Source organism: Geotrypetes seraphini, chromosome 1, assembly GCF_902459505.1.
Source record: "Geotrypetes seraphini chromosome 1, aGeoSer1.1, whole genome shotgun sequence".
Lineage (NCBI taxonomy): Eukaryota > Metazoa > Chordata > Amphibia > Gymnophiona > Dermophiidae > Geotrypetes > Geotrypetes seraphini.
This window is the reverse complement of record NC_047084.1, coordinates 299,916,625-299,937,071: the sequence shown is the minus strand read 5'-3', so window position 1 is coordinate 299,937,071 and position 20,447 is coordinate 299,916,625. Positions and strand designations below refer to the sequence as shown.

The following is a 20,447-nucleotide window of genomic DNA, read 5'->3' as shown; positions in this document are numbered from 1 at the left end:
GCACTAACACACGCCTAACACAGCTACCATGGGATGTACCATGGGATGTGCTCAGGTGTCCTGTAGTAACTGCCAAATTAGTACATGCTGACTGCGCACTTAAAATATTTTACATTTTTTTTCTGAGGGTGTGTGTCAGGGAGATGGAAAGTGAGCATTTCTGTGCTAATCAGTGAAGCTACATTACCACCTGTGAACCCTTACCACCTACAAAATGGATGGTGGTAAGTGATCGTGCAGTAAAAATTTAAATGGCACACACTAATGGCAATATTAGCACACGACTAACCTAATTGTAATATGGTGGTCCTAAACAGACACTCAACAAACAAACAATGAAATCCCATCAAAAATGACCTGTGTCGTCTAGTATAAAAAGGGTAGGAAAAGCCTCAGATTGGGAGCACTCCACCCTATTCGGTGGAACACCATATTTAGGTGAAATAGGTCAGCTCCAGCTCTAATTATTGGCATAAAAACCTCCCCCTCCAAATATTTTTTTTCTAAGTGTACTTGTACATGTCAGCGAGAGAAGAATTTATATGCTTTGGAAACCTGGACCAGTTGCTTTAATAAAGGCCCTGATGCAGCGGATAACTGTGCTATGAAACGCTGGCCGTGTCGGCTCTGAGAGGAAGTGGTGGTTCTAGACTCTAAGACATGGCGGCTTTAAGGATAAGAAATTATATAGAACCAGGGTCTTGGAAATTTTGAAAATTTTCATAGAGATAAGTCTTTTTTTGATAGTATTAAAGCCAGTTGATGAATTTGAACTAAAGCTGGTTGATGAATTTGAAATAATTCTCTCTACCGCTGGTAGTTGTGACTCTGTGTGGTATAATTAGTTGATTAAATTGAAAAAGATAACAAAAAACAAAAGAAAAATAGACGAATGAATATTGTTTATTGAAAGCTTCTATACTGCTGGTTTATATGAGCTTTGTAATGGTGTTACAATACATGAGCTTCTGTGAAGGTGTTACAATACAGTTTTCATTTCCTGGGAAACACATAGAATTTGTTTTGAAAAAATAATTGGAGAAGAAGGTTTTTATGCCAGTGATTAGCGCTTGAGCTGACCTATTTCACCTAAATATGGTGTTCCAATGAATAGGGTGGAGTGCTCCCAATCTGAGGCTTTTCCTACCCTCTTTAGACTAGTCAACACAGGTCATTTTTGGTGGGAATATTAGCACATGGCCATTAATACAAAAAAATAAAAAGATGCAGTAAAAATGGCCTTAGCACATGGGAAAGGATAATGGGATTTCTGTGGTACAATCAAAGCAGTTTTACATTCATTATATGCAGGTACTTTCTCTGTCCCTAGTGGGCTCACAATTTTGTACCTGGGGCAATGGATAGTGAAGTGACTTGCCCAGAGTCACAAAGAGCTGTAGTGGGAATTGAACTCAGTGGTTACTGCGCTAACCACTTGGCCACTACTCCTGCGCAAGAGCGTGCTAAGGCCAGAATAAGAGTGTGCTAAGGCCAGCGGTCTTCCTCAGGGAGCTGGAACCCCTCCTGCTCTCCACCCCCCGTCTCACTCCTTCCCCCACTGTGTGTGTGCCCCTTCCCTCCCCCCCCCCCCGTACCTTTTTATCTTCAGCACAAGAAGCCACAAACTTGCTGCTTGTGTTGGCTTTGGCGCACTCTCTGACATTACTTCCGGGACCAGCGCCTATGAAGTGACGTCAGAGAGAGCGCCAAAGCCAATGCGAGCAGCAAGTTCGTGACTGATCACGCTGGAGATAAAAAGGCAGGGAAGAGGGTGGGAGAAGGGTGCCACCGCCCCGGGTGCCACTTACCCCTACTACATCACTGGCTAAGGCCACTTGTTGTTGCAGCTTAGCAAAAGTGTTCCTTAGTTAAATCAAACTCTGGATTAGGCTCCATCACTTCATAAGCCACTCCTTCCTCCTCTTCCTTAAAACTTGCACAGGGACAAAATGCAAATAATAAATTTGATCCTTATTAGATAGTGGCAAAACTTTCCTCAAATACATTCCAATAACTCACCCTCACTTTGTGAGCTGACAACCTTACCACATCATAGGCCTTACAACAGTAGATATATTTCCCATGGACGCAGATATACTACTATTTCCTGTCTCTCAGCTCACATTATTATAATATATATATTTTTTAATCTTTATTCATTTTAAAACCAGCACAAAGTGCAGCATATTATCAATCAATTAACACAATAGACAGTACTCAATTCCTTCAAATGATACAATAAATACATAACCTCCTCCCCATCTCCACCCACCCTTCCTAAAAGTGTAAAAACACTTAGGGCTCCTTTTATGAAGGCGCGTTAGCGGATTAACACATGTAATAGCGCGCGCTAAACTGCCGGCCGCGCTAGCTGCTACCGCCTCCTCTTGAGCAGGCGGTAGTTTTTTGGCTAGCACGGGGGTTAGCGTGTGATTAAAAGTCGTGCGCGCTAAAGCCGCTAACGCAGCTTTGTAAAAGGAGCCCTTAATAGAATGCAAATGATCAAGATAAACACCTTGCAATCAAATAATAAATTAATTACATACCCCTCCCTCCCACCCACCCATCCTAGATGTGCAGAATCAAAGGGCAAAACTAATAATCAATTCTTACAAAATTGTGTTAATGGGTCCCAAATTTCCTTGAACTTCTTATAATGTCCCAAATGCATCGAACTCATACGTTCAAACTTATAAGTTTGGCACAATGTTTCCCACCAAAAACTATAGTTTAACCTGCCCCAATTTTTCCAATTCTTCATAATAAGCTGTATGGCAACTCCTGTCATGATGAGAAATAATTTATTGTTATGTGAAGTTATTGGACTCTTGGGCATTAATAACGTACCAAACAGCACTGCATCATATGTCAATGCCAATGGAACTTCCAATTTCCTATTGATTTGACCCCAAATAGATTGCCAAAATTTAAGTATCAGGGGACAAAAGAAGAGCAGATGATCCAATGTCCTTATACCCAGATGACAATGCCAGCATGTATTAGACTTAGAACTATCTATCCTTTGCAACTGAACAGGGGTCCAAAAATTCTATATAACAAAAATAACCAGGTTTGTCTCATAGATGCTGATGCTGTACATCTGATCCTCCAAATCCAAATCCGTGGCCATTGAGTAGCAGAAATTTGCTGCTTTGACTCAGTGCTCCAAATGTCTCTTAGACTAGTTTTTGTTTTTTTATTCAGATGCTCAGATATTAATTTATACCACTTGGCTGCCTGATGCCCTAGCAAATCTGTTTGGAAACACAAGCCTGGCAAGCTATACTGAGTTTTTAAATTGTGCCAATCAGGGAACCCCTTCTGAATGGCCTGCTTCAACTGCTTGAGCCTTTGAAATACCAAATGATTGTTGCAGTCGTGAAAAGTCAAGCATCTTCCCGTCTGATAACACATCATTCAATGTGCGTATGCCCGCTTGCAGCCAGTGCTTCCAGAGGATCTTAGACTCGCCAATTTGAATCTTGGAGTTTAACCATAAGGACTGACATGTGGATTGATAAATTGGCATAGGTATTATGTTGTTAATAAATTTTAATGTCTGCCATGTAGCTAATAAAATTCTATTGTCCTTATAAATCCTTGGTAACTTGATACTTAAAATGTGACATAATCGCAACGGGGACAGGAGTTGCCATTCTAAGTAAAGCCAAGCAGGGAGATGTTCCATGAGCTCAGGAAGGATCCAATACATACCCTGACTCATTATAAAACTTGATGATATCTATAAAAATTGGGAAAATTTACCCAACCCTCCGCAATTGGTTTTTGTAAGGATACTAAAGCAATTCAAGCAGTTTTACCCAGCCAAATAAATTTCCTCAGAATGCCAGCTCACATTATTATTAACACTCAAGGTACTTTGATGGAGTTCTCACCTCAGCCTGGGCCCAGAACGAGTCCCGATTGGTGCGTCTCATCTCCAGTGCAGGATTTGTCTTTATGTAGTTAGTCCCCTATATGAAACAAAGGAACGAGAGGTCAAGGACTGAGAGATACTACAAAAAAAGAAAGAAGATCCAGTGAAGAGGCCCAGTAGAGAGATGCTGGGGCATGGCTAACAAGTGAATGATAAATGTTTAACACAGGAGGATAAGAGTAACACAAGACAGACCAAGAAAGAGTCAAGAAAAAGGCAAAGACCATCAAGTAAGAGACCCAGAGCTGGAGGAAGTGATAGCTGAGTTCCTGGACAGAATGGAGATGGCGAAATATGCTGAGATTTAGGAGAAAGACTATGGGCTAAATTCACTAAGTCCACCGATTGTGTTTGCGATCATGTACCGACCCAATTTTCCTCCGACCCGATTCACTAACCTTTGTGCCGATCATCCTCCGATCCGATCCACACACGCAAATGAGGGGAAACGGCATGCAAAGTAGGAAGGCAGCGATTCACTAACCAAAATCAGGAACACCGATTGGACGATGAAGAAAGAAGCAACTGCTGGGGACCAGTCGCTCACGTCCTTTCCTACTGCCCTACCCTCTGCCCCGACTCTCCTGCTCTTGCTGCCCTGCTCTCTGCCGACTTCAGTAAACTGCATCTCCTGCTCTCTGCCCCGATTCTCCTGCTCTTGCTTACTCTCCTGCTTGCCCTTCCCCGCAGTGTGAGCCCGTGGTTTTAACCCGCGGGTTTAAAGCGGGTTAAAACCATGGGCTCGCGAATTAAAAGTAAAAAAAAATTAAAAAGTTTCCAGCTCTGTAAGCATGCGCAGACCATTTACAGGCAAAGAAGATGATCTGCGCATGCGTCAGGATCGCTCTGTAGCGATCCGTGTGGTCGGTGGGGGGCATACCTCTGATCACCCCCATTTGCATGAGGACGCGTTGAGAATCAGTCGGCCTGCCACGAATCGCCCCTGGATCGGGTAGGATCGGTGGGTTTAGTGAATCTAGGCCTGTATGAGTTAAACCTGACATCAGTAACATAAAGCAACACATGACCTGGATACAGAACACGTCTATTGATATCACAGAAGTAAACTGGAGACGATAAAAATAATTACTAACGGAGTCTTACTAACAAGGACACAAGACCAGAAAAAAAGGGAGAAAGATCATAATTCCTCCTTTAAATAAGCATAGAGCAGGTATACTAAAATCACCACATCAGAGGTATTCCTGAAAGATGAGTACCTCAAAGGCTCCAAGATACTGCTCTGTTAGACTGTGGTTTTCATGCAGTGGAGGCAACATCCCCTGCACCAGTGTCATAGCGAGGGTGGGAGGCGCCCAGGGCGGTGGCATCCCCTAGCCCTCTTCTCTGCCCCCCTGCTCATTCTCCACTCTTTAACTTTGCTGGAGCAATCAGCATCTCCAACCTGCTGCCCGTGCCAGCCTCAGCTCTCTCTCTGATGTCACTTCCTGGTCCCGTGTCCAGGAAATGACGTCAGAGGGAGAGCCGAAGCGGGTACGAGCAGTAGGATGGAGTTGCTGCTCACGCTGGCGAAGAGTTAAGAGGCACAGGGGGAAAGATGCAGGGGAGGGGAAGGACCGGGGGGAGGCAGAAAGGAGGAGAGGTGCTGGTGTCCCCATCAAGACGGTGCCCAGGGCGATCCTTCCCCCCCACACACACACACTACATCACTGCCCTGGCCTACTACAATATTATCTACCGGGGCTTCTTGAGACCCACTATAAGAGCTTTGCAATCCACCTAAAATATGTATGTATGTGGAGAGGTAAAACTGCCCCATGATCCAAAGCAACTTTGTAAAGATAGCTATTCTTCCTTTCTCTTTCTACCTGTGTTAACAGACGTCTGAACAGACCACTTTTTTTTTAGCTCTGTCTTCTGTATTTGTCAAGTTACTGTGTGATATGCTGCCATACCCTGAGTTAATACAAAGATTTTGGGATAGGACTACAACAGTGGCCTACCTCAGGTTGGTCTGAAAGAATGAGATTTGGAAGGGTATGAGATGAAGCATAGGCTAACCAAACTCTACTGATTCTATGTTGCAGTTGGTTGGGAGGATGGTTGGTTTGGTTTATTGGGACTCCCAAGGCCTTCATGTTTTGAAGATTAGCTTACACTAAACTAAACCTTAAGCTTATATACCGCATCTTCTCTATAAAGATAGAGCCTGGTACCTAAACCTTTTAGGCCTGATATTCAAAAGAACTATGCTCCTAAATTGATGCCTTTGAAAAAATTTACCAGGGCTGAGTGATTAAATTCATTCTCAAAACGTCACCACAGTCCTAAATTTAGGAGCAGCAAATGTGAGTGGCAACATGAATAGATTTAGGGCTCCTTTTACGAACCCGCATTAGCGGTTTAACGCGCGTAATAGCGCGCGCTAAACCGCCGGCCACACTAGTCACTACCGCCTCCTCTTGAGCAGGCGGTAGTTTTTCGGCCAGCGTGGGGGTTAACGCGTGATTAAAAGTCACACGAGCTAAACCCGCTAGCGCGGCTTTGTAAAAGGAGCCCTTAGTGTGGGGAAAATTTTAAGAGCTTAGTACTGATTTGCAATGCTTGGCTCGTAAATTAGGCTTGTAAATCTAGGCAACTGAGTGGCAGGTCTAAATTTATAAGCATAACTTTAAAGCTCCTAGATTAAGATCAATTTTCCGTGGAAAACTTAAGCTTCTAGGTTTGGCTTAAAATAATGTCACAAATTTAGGAACTCAGCTTTTTTTTTAATATTGGTCTCTTTTAAATAGCTTGACTATAAAGTATAAACAATCCCTCTATATTATTCCTTTTTTCTTCTTAACACTGGTAAGCATTTCATTTTCCCAGACATCTCTGTCTACATCGGTGTGATGCTAAAAATGCTTATCTCTGAAGAAGGAATAAATGACTCACATGTACAGTATTTTTATTCTCTGAAGATGGAATTTTTGTGGTATACTATAACTCTTTATCTTCTTTAATGGGTCTTGCTCACCCCTTTGAAGTATCTTTTTCCTTTGATAAATTATCAAAAAACTGAGGCAGTTGGCCTAGGGGAAAAATTAGGAACTATCTGAAAGCTATCTAGAAGGTTCCCTTGTTAATCAGGTGTGTCTCATCAGTGCCTCACAAACTTTGCCAAGCCAGGGCACACTAAACAAGGCGGTTGCGGCTTGAGGCATCTGCAAGTGGAAGTTGACGTGATGATACCACGTGCAGGTGTGATGTAATCACATTGACATCTGCACATGCGCAAAGGTGCTCTAGATGGAGCCCTGAGCCGCCAGTGGGGGGGGGGGGGGAAGGGGGGTGTTGGAAGGGAAGACACTTGGAGAAAAGAGAAGCACTGGTGCCGGCTGACTGCCTACAGGATGTGCCTCTCACCGTGAGAGGCACGTCCTGTAGGCAGTCAGTTGGCGCCTCTCCTCCTCCTCAGTATCCGGCGGCGCACCTGGAATCTTGAGCTGCACACAGTTTGCAATACACTGCTTTAGAGAGTAAATACAGGTAACTACTGTGTTTCCCCGAAAATAAGCCCTAGCAGGATTTTCAGGGTAGGTCTTAATATAAGCCCTATCCTAAAAACATGCCCTAGTCCTAGGATTCACTGGCAGTTCCCCTTTCCTCCCTCCCATCCCTTATGCAGCAGAACCCTTGAGCAAGCACTGCTCCCCCCGAGCACCCGCCCACGCCATGCAGCCAAACCCCCATCCTTCCCTCTTTTCCATCTGAACCCCGCTGACCGCGAGCAAGCCTAGTACATACCTCCCTAAGCAGCGTCAGGCCGGAAGCACTCTAAACGTCATCAGTAATGCGGCAGAGTGAATTCACGGGCTGACAAGGCCGAAGCAGCCTGTTTGGAGTGCTGTCAGCCCGACGCTGCTTAGGGAGGTATGTAGGGCTCACTCGCAGTCAGCAGGGTTTGGATGGGAGGGAGGGAAGGATAGGGTTTTGGCTATGTGGTGCGGAGGGTGCTCAGGGGTTCTGCTACACAAGGCATGGGAGGGAGGGAAGGGTAAACTGAAGCTGGGTAAGGGTCCTGCTACACAAGGGATGGGAGGGAGGGGAAAATGGAAAGAGGAAGAATTGGGGTGAAGGAGAGGAAGGGAGAGATGATCATGTGCATACCCCGAAAATAAGACCTAGTGTCTTTTTTGGGCCTAAAATTAATATAAGACAAGGTCTTATTTTCGGGGAAATATGGTAAGTATTCTGTTTTACATCTCTACACCAAGGAGGGGATGAATTTTCTTTTGGATTTCTACACAAATGGTACTTCATTTTCTTTGTCTTGATCGGTTTGTGTAATCTACTGTATTATCTTTATAGGCAACCACATCCAAACTATAGCATGTTGTCTTTTAAACTATAGGAGAGTTTTTACAATCATATACAATCAAACATTCCTTTTCAAGCCCAAAATAAATGGAGGGGCATACCACAATCTAACCCAAAAAAATAAAAATTGAAGAAAACTAAGAATTGGGGGCTTGAAAAGGAATGTTTGTGTTTGTATATGATTGTAAAAATTTGATGTAACTTACCTTTATTCTTGGTATCTTTGATATTGTAAACTTTTAAATTTATAAATAAAAAAACCAAAAACTATAGGAGAGTGTACGCTTACAACTCAGATTAACCATGTGCTCCCAAATAACAACAACAAAAGAATCTCAGTCCTCCACCACAAAGAAGGAGGGACAACCAACAAACCGCCTGCAAAAAAATTCTGGCAAGGGTGGAATAGATGAACTGGATGTTACTGGGTTTAGTAATAAAAGAGAAAGTTTATTATGATAATAGAGCAAACAATATGTATAAAAACTAATACAATAATCAATGGTGTCAAAATAGTCTCTAATAGGTGCATTGATTATTGTATTGGTTTTTATACATATTGGGCATAGGCAGGGGGTGGGTAAGTAGAGTGGGCAGACTTGATGGGCTGTAGCCCTTTTCTGCCGTCATCTTCTATGTTTCTATGTTTGCTCTATTATCATAATAAACTTTCTCTTTTATTACTAAACCCAGTAACATCCAGCTCATCTACTCCACCCTTGCCAGAATTTTTTTTGCAGGCGATTTGTTGGTTGTCCCTCCCAAATAAAAAAAACATTCGTACGACATGGAAACAAATCAGAACTGTCAGTTTGGTGGTTCGTTTGAATTTGCTGGTTTTATTCAAAATTTTGTATTGTTTTGTATGTTTTAATTTGTATGTAAGGTTGTAACCTGCTTAGATTTCCTTGATAAGAGGGATATAAATCTTTTAAATAAGTAAACAAATTTACCACAAGCGTCTCTGAGCCATGAGTTCGAGTGCTCCTGGAGCTTTGGCCTGACATCGAGATCCTGGACAGTATCACTTGAATGGCCTCAGGGGTTAATTCATCCACTCTGTGAACGGTGAAGAATGCATGGGCTTCCTGTGGGGGGGGGGGGGGAAACCATGCACAGTCAGACACAATACACTGCAGGAGAGATTTATAAGCAACCAAACACTAGAGACCTTTCCACTTTGCCTTTTCTTTCAGCACTGCCTATATTTTAAAGAATCCCTCTGGTATCGAAAGTTACTGTGGGTACAGGAATCTGTTACTATACAACCCTTTCTTTTAGGGAAATCCTTCCATTATTGAATACAGGTTTGTATTTTTGTGATGATGTCAAAAGCCAAGTTATCATTACAGTGTTGTCGACTCAATTATGCATACCAGGCTGACTATATTTAAACCAAAAGTTTAAAAACTGAAATTTTTTATAATGTTCATACATTACTAATGTATATTAAAAAAAAGCTCACTTTTAGCATCAAAAATGAAACCTGGTCCCAAAGTCACCTTAAAGAATTCACTCTATGCGGATATTACCGTAGTTCAGTTGTTCATTTTACCTAACAATGGTATACCTCTGAGGAGTCGCTGGTGGCTGCAGCAATTCATATTTATAGCCTGCTGTAGCCCAGCATTCTCTCTGTAGCATCTAGCTGGGGAGGAAACAGGAAGTGATGTCAACAAGGGCAGGATGCAGCGGAGAGAAGCCTGTGAGGCCGCAGGAGGCAACAAATAAGAATTGTTGCAGCCACTGGTGACCCCTCATTCCAAAAACTGAACTATGTGAAAATATACTTGTAAATGGATGTATTTATTAGGATTTATTAACTGCCTTTATGAAGGCGGTGTACAGCAAATACAGCTCAACATAAAACATAATTTTGGTAACAGCACAGCAATAGTACAACAACCAAATATAAACACAAATACAATCAATGAGGTGGCAAACTGAATCCTAGTAGCTGGATTAACATGACTGAGTATAAAAAAGCACATTTAATAGCACAATCATATAGCAAAAATGATAAATGGCAGCAGAATACGAATGATACCATATTAGGTAGCATGGTAGAACATTTATATAGCATAGATATGAGACTCATTATGTCATCACGATATAAATGAAACCCTTTAATAGGCAATGTATTAGGCCATTCGTATAACACAGATACGATAAGCATGATGTTAGCACAATATGTCACAATCACTGGAGAGATATTTAAAGATGCTTGAAAGCATAAAATTGCTTCTGTTAATTTGAATTAGCTCATATTTATTTGAGGATAATTACTCTCTTTTTTCATCATTTGACTCGTAATTTCACTGACACTATCTGTGAAAGATATTGAGCTTTAAAATGTTTCTATATCTGATGATCCATTAGACTCTAACAAATTTCTTTTGAGGGAATGTTTGTTCCCTCAATATAAGAATTAGAATTTTTTTTTTTAAATTATAGCAAAATACAAATGTCACTCATTAATAGGCAGACCTAGATATTGTTGCTATCACAAAGATATAGTTCAGTGATTTCCGTGGATAGGACCCAAACATACCAGGGCTATAATGGCTGAAAAGGTGGAGGAGTAGCACTTTATGGGGTCTTTTTACTAACAATGTTTTGAATGATATTAATAGTATGAGATTGTACATTCCCAATGTTTTTGTTGGTTAATCTTTTGTAAACCACTTACTTACTATTTATCACTTATATAGCGCTGAAAAGTGTATGCAGTGCTATACATTGTGATATTTAAAGACGGTCACTTCTCAGAAGAGCTTACAATCTAAAACGGGTATAACTTATGGGCAGACTGGATGGGCCATTCAGGTCTTTATCTGCCATCATTCACTATGTTACTAATGCTACTATGTTAAAACTTGTTGGTGGTAGCTGTCTATAAATAAAGAATGATTATTATTAATATTCAAGCAACTGAAATGCAGAAGGTCTGGGGAAAAGAAGTGGTATAGATCATTTTGAAAAGAAAAGATGGAATTTCTTTTTTTTTAAAAAATTCTTTATTGATTTTCTAAACTTCAAAAGTGCAATACACACACATATATCATATAATCTAATATAATAAAACGCTAGCCGCGCATGCGCACTCCATCTGCGTGTTCTGTTTTCCGTGCGCTGTAGGGCACCGGTAGGAGTGCACATGCGTGCGAAGCTCTCTCTCTCCCTCCCCCCCGAGGCGGATGTCGGTCGCGGCGACTGTCGGCGGCCCAAGGCGGATGTCGGCCGTGGCGGCTATCGGTGGCTGCTGGCCCAGACGGCATGGCTTTACAAACCCCCCCCCTACCACCACCGCCGCTGTACCTTTTAAAACCCTCCCCCCAGCTTTGTGGTTAAGGCCTGGTTTCTTTGGGCAGCAGCAGCATTTAAAATTTGCTGCTGTTGCCGGCTTCAGGCCTTCCTCTCTGGTGGGTCTTGCCTACTTCATGTTTTCAGTAGACAGGACCCGCCAGAGAGGAAGACCTGAAACCGGCAACAGCAATGAATTATAAATCTATCCTCTGCATCCCTATCCATTCAATGTTTTCCCTTTGTATCTCTTTCCCTAGCCTACCACATGTTCAGTATCTCTTCTCTGTGTCTCTATCTTACTCTGTCCAGCATTTCCCTCTGTGCCACTATTCCTCCCTTTGTGTCCAGTATTGCCTCTCTGTGTCCCTATTTCTATGCTCCCTCCCTCCAGCATCTCTTTGCTGTTTTCCTGAACCTTCCCAAGTTCACTTTCTCTTTTATCTCTTCCTTTCCTCATGCAACCACCACCCTTGAACCTCCCCCCCCACCCCCTCCATAGTCCAGCATCTCTTTTCTTTCCTTCTCTCCCTTCATGATCCAGGGTCTCTCTCTCTCTCCCCTTGGTCTAGGATTTCTCTCTTCCTCCCTTCTTACTTCAAGGAATCTCTCTGTCCCCCTCCTTGCTCCAAGATATATGTATCTCTCCCTCCTTGGTCTAGCATCTGTCTGTTTTTCCCTCCCTCCTTCCTTGGTCCAGGATATCTCTCTCTCTCCCCCCCCCTTTGCTTCCATGGTCCAGGGTGTCTCTTTCTTTTCCCCCTTACCTTCTTAGTCAAAGGGAAGTGGGGTGGGAGGGAAATGCTGCAGCACAGGGAAATGGAGGGGCAGAAAAAGGAATGGAGGCATACTGCTGGGCAGGGGGAGCAGGAAAAAGGGGTTGATGGACAGGGGAAGAGGTGCTGATGGACATGGGGGGGCAGAAAAATGAAGGCAGGCCTACTGCTGGACAGGGGGAGCAGGAAGGAGGTGATGATGGATAGGGGGAAGGTAAAACAAAGGGAGAAGGGCTGCTGCTGGATAAGGTGAGCAGTGATGGGGTGGTGGAGAACACAGGGGAGGTAAAAGGAAGGGAGAATGGACAGGGGGAGCAGGCAAGGGGTGGTGGTGGACAGCCAAGGAAAAAAAAACGAAAGAAAGACAGAAATACAGAAAGCGGCTAAGGAGAGAGAAAAAAAATAAAGGCAGACACATACACATATATTCTAGCACCCGTTAATGTAGCGGGCTATAAAACTAGTAAGTTAATAAAAGCACATTCAATTTACAAATATGCATAACCAACAATTTTCTCCCCCCCCCCCGCCCCACCCCCACCCAATGATTATTCAATAAAACACAGAAACATAGACTATCCCAATAACCTTACCCTATTCAGATAAAAAAATATCCTCCCACCCTCCTCCCACCCCAGGTGGACATACTCAAAAGTCAAATTAGGATAGAAATAGCCCCTTCCCCCCCCCACACACACACATCCTTTCCTGGATGTGTATGAAAATAAACCAAAACTGACTCTTAATGAAATTTCTATCTACATGGGTTTTGTCTACAGACCTCCAACACAATCATAGCAACTTGATAAAGATCTGGTTGCAGATATCCTGAAGTTGGGAAAGAAAGGGGAGGTGCTGTTGCTGGGTGATTTTAACCTGCCGGGAGTGGATTGGGAAGTTCCATCTGCAGAACTGGAAAGAAGTAGAGAGATTGTGGATGCCTTTCAAAGTGCTTTGTTTAGGCAAATGGTGATGGAACCCACAAGAGAAGAAGTGATGCTGGATCTACTGCTCAGAAAGACAAGTCTGAGTTGGTGCCTACCTGGACAATAGTGATCATCAAATAGTTTGGTTTGATATAACAGTTAAAGTGGAGGGCAGCTGCAGAAAACTCAACGGCCTGGATTTCAAATGTGTGACTTTAGTAAAATGGGGAAGTACCTGAAGAAAGAGATTAAAGTTTGGAAGGATACAAGAGAAGTGGAAAAACAGTGGTCCAAGCTGAAAGGAACAGTAAAAATGGCCACCGACTTTTATGTGCGGAAAATAAATAAAAGCAAGAGAAAAAGGAAACCAACATGTTTTTCCAAACACGTTGCAGAGAACATAAAGGCAAAGAATTAGTGTTTGTAAAATTAAAAAAAAAACTGAAGAAGAGGAGCACAGAAAGGAATATCAGATGAAATGAAAGAAACCAAGACAGAAATACATCTGGTGAAAGCACAAGCAGAAGAGCAAATGGCTAGTAATGTAAAAGAGGGTGACAAATTTTTTTTCAAGTATATTAGTGAAAGGAGGAAAGCAAAAAATAGAATTGTGAGACATAGAAAAAGCTACAAACCACTATATGGAGAGTGATGAAGAAAAAGGAACCAGCGTGGTTCACTGTAGAGCTGAAGGAAGCGATCAGAGACAAGAAAACTTAATTTAAGGAAAAGGTCAAGAATGGATGAAAACTGGAATAAGCACAAACAACATCACTGCAGGTCCCATAAGGGGCCAAAAGAGACTACGAGGAAAAAATAGCCAAGGAGGCGAAAAACTTCAAGCTGTTCTTTCGATATATTATGGGGAAACGACCCGCGAAGGAAGCGGTGGGACCATTGGATGACCATGGAATAAAGGGAGCACTAAAGGAGGACAAAGCAATCGCTGACAAACTGAACACATTTTTTGCGTTTGTATTTACTGAAGAGGATATACACAGCATACCGGAAACCCATCAGGCTGTATGCTGGAAACAAAGATGGGAAACTGACAGGGCTGACGGTCAGTCTAGAAGAGGTATTTAGGCAGATCGATAGGCTTGAGAGCGATAAATCCACGGGACCGGATTATATCCATCTGAGGGTCATCAAGGAACTGAAAGGAACTATAGCTGAACTGCTTCAATTAATAGCCAATCTGTTGATCAAATCGGGAAAGATTCCGGAAGACTGGAAGGTGGTGAATGTTATGCTGATCTTCAAAAAATGTTTGAGGGGAAATCCGGGAAACTACAGACCGGTAAGTCTGACCTCAGTACTGGCAAAGATGATAGAGGCGCTGATAAAGGACCGCATCATTGATTACCTTGACGGACATGGGCTGATGAGGACCAGTCAGCACGGTTTTAGCAAAGGCAAATCGTGTTTGATGAACTTGCTGCACTTCTTTGAGGGAGTATACAGGCAGATAGACAAGGGCGACCTGGTCGACATTGTATATCTGGATTTTCAGAAGGCGTTTGACAAGGTTCCACATGAATGACTACTTCGGAAAATTGCGAGCCATGGAATCGAGGGTGAAATACTCATGTGGATTAAAAACTAGCTGTAGCATAGGAAACAGAGAGTGGGGGTAGACAATACTCGGACTGGAAGAGCGTCAGCAGTGGGTGCCACAGGGCTCGATGCTTGGACCCGTGCTCTTCAACATCTTTATAAATGATCTGAACATTGGTATGATGAGTGAGGTGAATAAATTTGTGGACTATACGAAGTTAGTCAAAATAGTGAAGACACAGGGGGATTGCGAAGATCTGCAACGTGACATAATCAAACTTGAGAAATGGGCATCGACATGGCAAATGAGGTTCAACGTGGATAAGTGTAAAGTGATGCATGTCAGTAATAAAAATTTCATGCACAAATACAGGATGTCCAGGGCGGTACTTGGATAAACCTCCCAGGAAGGAGACTTGAGAGTTCTGATTGACAAATCGATGAAGCCGTCCACACAAAGCTCGGCGGCAGCGAAAAGGGTGAACAGAATGCTAGAAATGATAAAGAAGGGGAACATGAACAGATCAGAGAAGGTTATCATTCCGCTGTACTGGGTCATGGTGCGCCCTCACCTGGAGTACTGCGTCCAGCACGGTTCATAGTCAGATGCGTCCAAGACATAAGTGCGCGGACAAATGGGTGCAGCCAAGTGAGCGCAAAGATAAGTGAGCGTAAAGACAAGTGAGCGCAAGATAAGTGAGCGCAAGATAACTGGGCCAATACATAAGTGCGTAGACAAGTGTCACTCTCACCAAAAGCGAGTGTTGCTCTCACCACAGGCAAGTGAAATCCGCGCATGAGAAATACCTGTTATAGAGCAAGCTCTAGACCAGACCTATAACGGACACAGTCAGGCAGCGAAAGGAAGGCGGACTGTTCTGAGCACGTAAAAAAGGAGCTAACGTAACCATAGTAACGTGAACGTGCGCGTGATTGTCGTTGCACTGATTTGTCCTTCCGCTCATTTGTCTTGCGCACAATTGTCTTCGCGCTCAATTGTCGTTGCGTTCAATTGTCTTACACGCAATTATCATTGCACTCAATTGTCATTGCGCTCAAATGTCTTGCACTCACTTGTCTTCGCGCATTTGACTTGCCACCGTCCAGCACTAGTCACCATACATGAAGAAGGACACGGTACTACACGAAAGGGTCCAGAGAAGAGCGACTAAAATGGTTAAGGGGCTGGAGGAGCTGCCGTACAGTGAGAGATTGGAGAAATTGGGCCTCTTCTCCCTCGAAAAGAGGAGACTGAGAAGTGACATGATTGAAACATTCAAAATACTGAGGGGAATAGACAGCAGATAAAGACAGATTGTTCACCCTCTCCAAGGTAGAGATGAAGCAGGAAATTACAGGTTGGTAAGCCTCACTTTAGTTACTGGAAAAATAATGGAAGTGTTGCTGAAGGAAAGGATAGTGAACTTCCTAAAGTCCAATGGGTTACAAGATCCGAGGCAACATGGTTTTAAACCGGTAACCTACTGACCTTCTGGAAAGCAGTAAAGATGTTTCTGTTCATGGACTGGATCAATTCTGGTCTCAAACTTTGACAGACCTTGCTTCAACGTACCCTATCTCAGAACACCTGTGCCTGCTAACCAGTTCTTCTACCGTTCACTGCAGATATGTTAATACCCATTCGTGACTCTATGATTTATTTTCTTAGATTCTGCAACATTCTCTATAAGTTGTAAGTTTGTTGATTCTATAGCTTTGTGTCTTTGATCCTGTAGCATGTTATTGACTCTAGTATATGTATCTCTGTTCCTGAAAACTTTGTGTATGTATCCTTGTAACCCGTTCTGGGCTCCTGGGGAGGATGGGCTATAAAAATGAATGAATAAATAAATAATTTGTTATGTGAAAATCTCATAATCTCATATATAAATATGTGTTGCTGAGATTCCATATGAATGTTACAACATTAATGTTGAGTGGAAATTTGTTTTGTTAGTATAAACACAGAGAATCCCTATACACAATGGCATACCAAGGGGGGGCGGGGGGGGTGGTCCGCCCCGGATGCACGCCCCAAGGGGGTGCACAGCTGGGTACCCATTGGGGAATAGGCTGCCACTGTCGCCATCGAGAACAAGCCGGCGCCGAGTTCTCCCTGCTTTTCTTCCCAGTGGGGAAGCCACCGTCGGGTGCCGTTCTCGCCACCCGACGGCAATTCTGACATCGGACAGGACGTTCTGGGCCAGCCAATCGCTGGTGGAGGTGGCAGCAGCATGTTTCCCAATGGCGGTGGCATTGAGGAGGGCAGGGAGAAAGAAAGAAAGAAAGGGGGCAGGGTGAAACAAAGAAAGAAATTTAAAAAAAATGGGGCACGGAGAGAAAGAAAGACAGACAGACATAGAGAGAGGGGGCATGGAGAGAGAAAGAAAGAAGGGGGCAGGGTGAAAGAAAGAAAGAAATGGGGCACGGAGAGAGAGAGAAAGACAGACATAGAGAAAGAAAGGGAGCATGGAGAGAGAAAGAAGGAAGGGGGCAGGATGAAACAAAGAAAAAGTTGGGGGAGTGAATGAGGTCTGGAGGAGAGGAAGCATACAGGAGGCTGTAAGAAGGGAAGAAATATTGGATGCACAGTCAGAAGAATAAAGTGCAACCAGCGACTGATGAAATTACCAAACAAAGGTAGAAAAAATGATTTTATTTTCAATTTAGTGATCAAAATGTGTCCGTTTTGAGAATTTATATATGCTGTCTATATTTTGCACTATGGCCCCCTTTTACTAAACCGCAATAGCGGTTTTTAGCTCAGGGAGCCTATGAGCATCGAGAGCAGCGAGGGGCATTCAGTGCAGCTCCCTGCGCTAAAAACCACTATCGCGGTTTAGTAAAAAGGGAGGGGGTATATTTGTCTATTTTTGTATAGTTGTTACTGAGGTGACATTGCATAAAGTCATCTGCCTTGACCTCTTTGAAAACCCGCGGAATATAAATGATAATTAACATTTTCTCTGCATACAGTGTGCTTTGTGTTTTTAAAATTTTATTGTTGGTAGATCATTTTGACTTGACTACAAAGTTAAGTGGGAGGGAGGGAGGGGAGCTGCTGAAACACATCTAGTAATCCTTGCAGGCTTGACTGTGCAGGGAATTATTTTTGTAAAATCATGTTTTGTTATGTGACTGGCATTATTTAGACTTTAATTTCTATGAATGAATAGAATGAAAATGATATAAAATTACTTGCTTGTTTTTATGTGCGTGCGTTAAAGGAAAGTGGAGAGAGTGGGCTGAGGACGCTGAAGGGAAATGGGGAAGAGAGAGTGGGGAGAAGACGCTGATTTATAAATTGACAATTGTACAGAATATTGTTTCTTTTTATACTTTAATATAATAAGTTCAATATAAAACAATTCAAGGCTTGCGGGGATGGGGACCGAGCTTATGGGGATTAGTCCAATAAAATGGTATTTTCTTATTTCTAATTATTTGTTTTATTTTTAGTTGTTTATTTGTAAAGTGGTGATTGTTATGTATCAGTTTTTTCAAATTTACATCTACTGTCTTTATATTTTGCACAGTATTAGAGGACATGTGTTACTGTTTTTGTGGTGTTGTGGTGTTGCATTGTATGCAGAGTCTGGTTTCTTGGCGGTTCAGTTTAACTTTTGTCTACATATTTCTATTTTTAGTTTGTGATTATTCCATATTGGGCGAAGGTGTATCTCTGTTTTCAGTTGGCATTAACTGCAGGATCAATTGACTGTGCGGGATCTGGCTTGTTTAGTTTTACAATGTATGTGTTGATGTTCTAGTGCTCACTGCAGTGTTTAAGATGCTGTTTTTTCCTAGGTATACTCTTGTTGTGCGATATGTGGATTGTTACTAAAAATCATATTTTTCATATAGATGGGGGGGTGTCAAAAAAAATGATGGGCCCCGGGTGTCACATATGCTAGGTACAATCAAACAAAATTGATGAGACACTGATAGTGTTTATAATGTGATTTAAATCAAGGGAAAAAAGACCTCAAAATACCCCAGAAGTGTGATCAATGAAGTCACAACTATTTCGGGGTTGGGTATCATCACAGGTCAAAAATCCTTGAATATAATATTTTTAATTTAAATTTTTAGAATTTGCTTTCGTGATAAATATTTAAATAAGTAATATAATATATGTCAATTTTCTGTCAATATTTTCTTCTTTGTGGATGAGCATTGAATGACCAGCAACTACTAATTCAATTCCATGATTTTTGTCATACTTGAGTTAGAAAATATTATTAAGCACTTATCTTAATAACCCCCAAAAAATGATGGGCCCCGGGTGTCACATATGCTAGGTACGCCACTGTCTATACAGGAAAGGGATAGAATCAGCAAAATTTAAATGACCTTCACACTTTAAACAAGGCAGGGAGGAGTCTAAACTGCATGGAGCAGCAGTCACAATTCTGGCTGCTTTGTTGGACAGACTAATGGACCATGTAGGTCTTTATCTGGCCTCATTTGCTAAAATGACATTTCTGCTGGTGGATATGCAGTGCTAAATTTAGAGATTTTGTGAGTTAGTAAAGTTGAATCACATCTTTATAGAATTACCATCTCTGATCTAGATAAGGGATAAATGAGGTTGTGAAACGCATTGTGGAGAGCACAAATGGATTCGTTTTGTGAGAGATCAAAGAATGAGAGCCCAAGGCAGTTAAAGAACACCGCGAGAGAGACTGCATGTGAAATACAATGTAAGTGCAGGAGAGAGAAGAGAGGGCAAGCAGAATGAAAAGAAAAAAAAGAGACTGCAACTGCAAGATTGTGAATGACAGAGAAAGGGAGATGCAGTGGGTGAGACTGGGAAAGACAGACAGACAAGACAAGTGGTGTTATGAGTCTATAACTGAGCTGATGTACAGGTATTAGGCATCCCATTTACACTTTCGGTCTCGGCCCCCTACCTACTTGTAGAGGATCCTCATTTTCCCTTTTCACCCTCTGTCTTAAGCAGCCCTTAATTCTTTCAGCTTGTAACTTTTGGTTTTCTCCTCCCTCTTGCAAGCTTCCCTTCTCCATCCTGCACTTTAATACATTGTAGTTTTCCCCATTCTCTTTTGTTTTCTGTATGTTTTCCTTCATTGTTGTTTATCTCTGTATTAATATGTATATAATAATGCTTGGTTTTTAAGGGTTTTTTTGGTTATATTGTTATATTATGAATTATGTTATACCCCTTTGTTATTTTAAATTTAATTATTAGATGTACACCGCCTTGTAGCCCGATTTGGCGGTATAACAAACTTTTTAATAAATGTGAAACTTGATCCCTTCTTTTGTTCACAGTGCCCAATGCATCTGTCTTCTCCTCCTCTCCCCATTCAGCACCCTCTTCTTTTCCCCTGCATATCCTGGTCAGGACTTCAGCATTACTTAATCAATTTGCCCCAATCTGCAGCATCCAGTAATCTCTCTCTTCCCCCCCCCACCCGTATGTGTCCACAGTTTTCTTTTTGCCCACCCCACCTCAGCTAACCAGCAACCTTGGTTTTCACTCTCTTCCACCTTACCCAGCTCTGTCTCTTTTTCTACCCCAGCATCCTCTCTTCTACATACTTTCCAGTAGCTCAGTACCCTTTTCTTCTCTCTACTTCCCCGACATTCTCTCTTTCATCC

General features: G+C 42.4%; 1 protein-coding gene across 4 annotated transcripts in view; it reads right to left on the bottom strand.

Annotated features, from left to right (window-relative positions):
• Positions 1–20,447, bottom strand: part of LOC117364847 (drebrin-like) — a 239,838-nt gene that overhangs the window by 41,265 nt on the left and 178,126 nt on the right. For all 4 annotated transcript variants that reach the window (XM_033954529.1, XM_033954559.1, XM_033954550.1 and 1 more), the window contains 2 exons: positions 9,214–9,348; positions 3,897–3,974 (listed from right to left, as the gene is read on the bottom strand). In XM_033954529.1, coding sequence (XP_033810420.1) covers positions 3,897–3,974; positions 9,214–9,348 — 213 coding nt within the window. The remainder of the gene's footprint in view (positions 1–3,896; positions 3,975–9,213; positions 9,349–20,447) is intronic.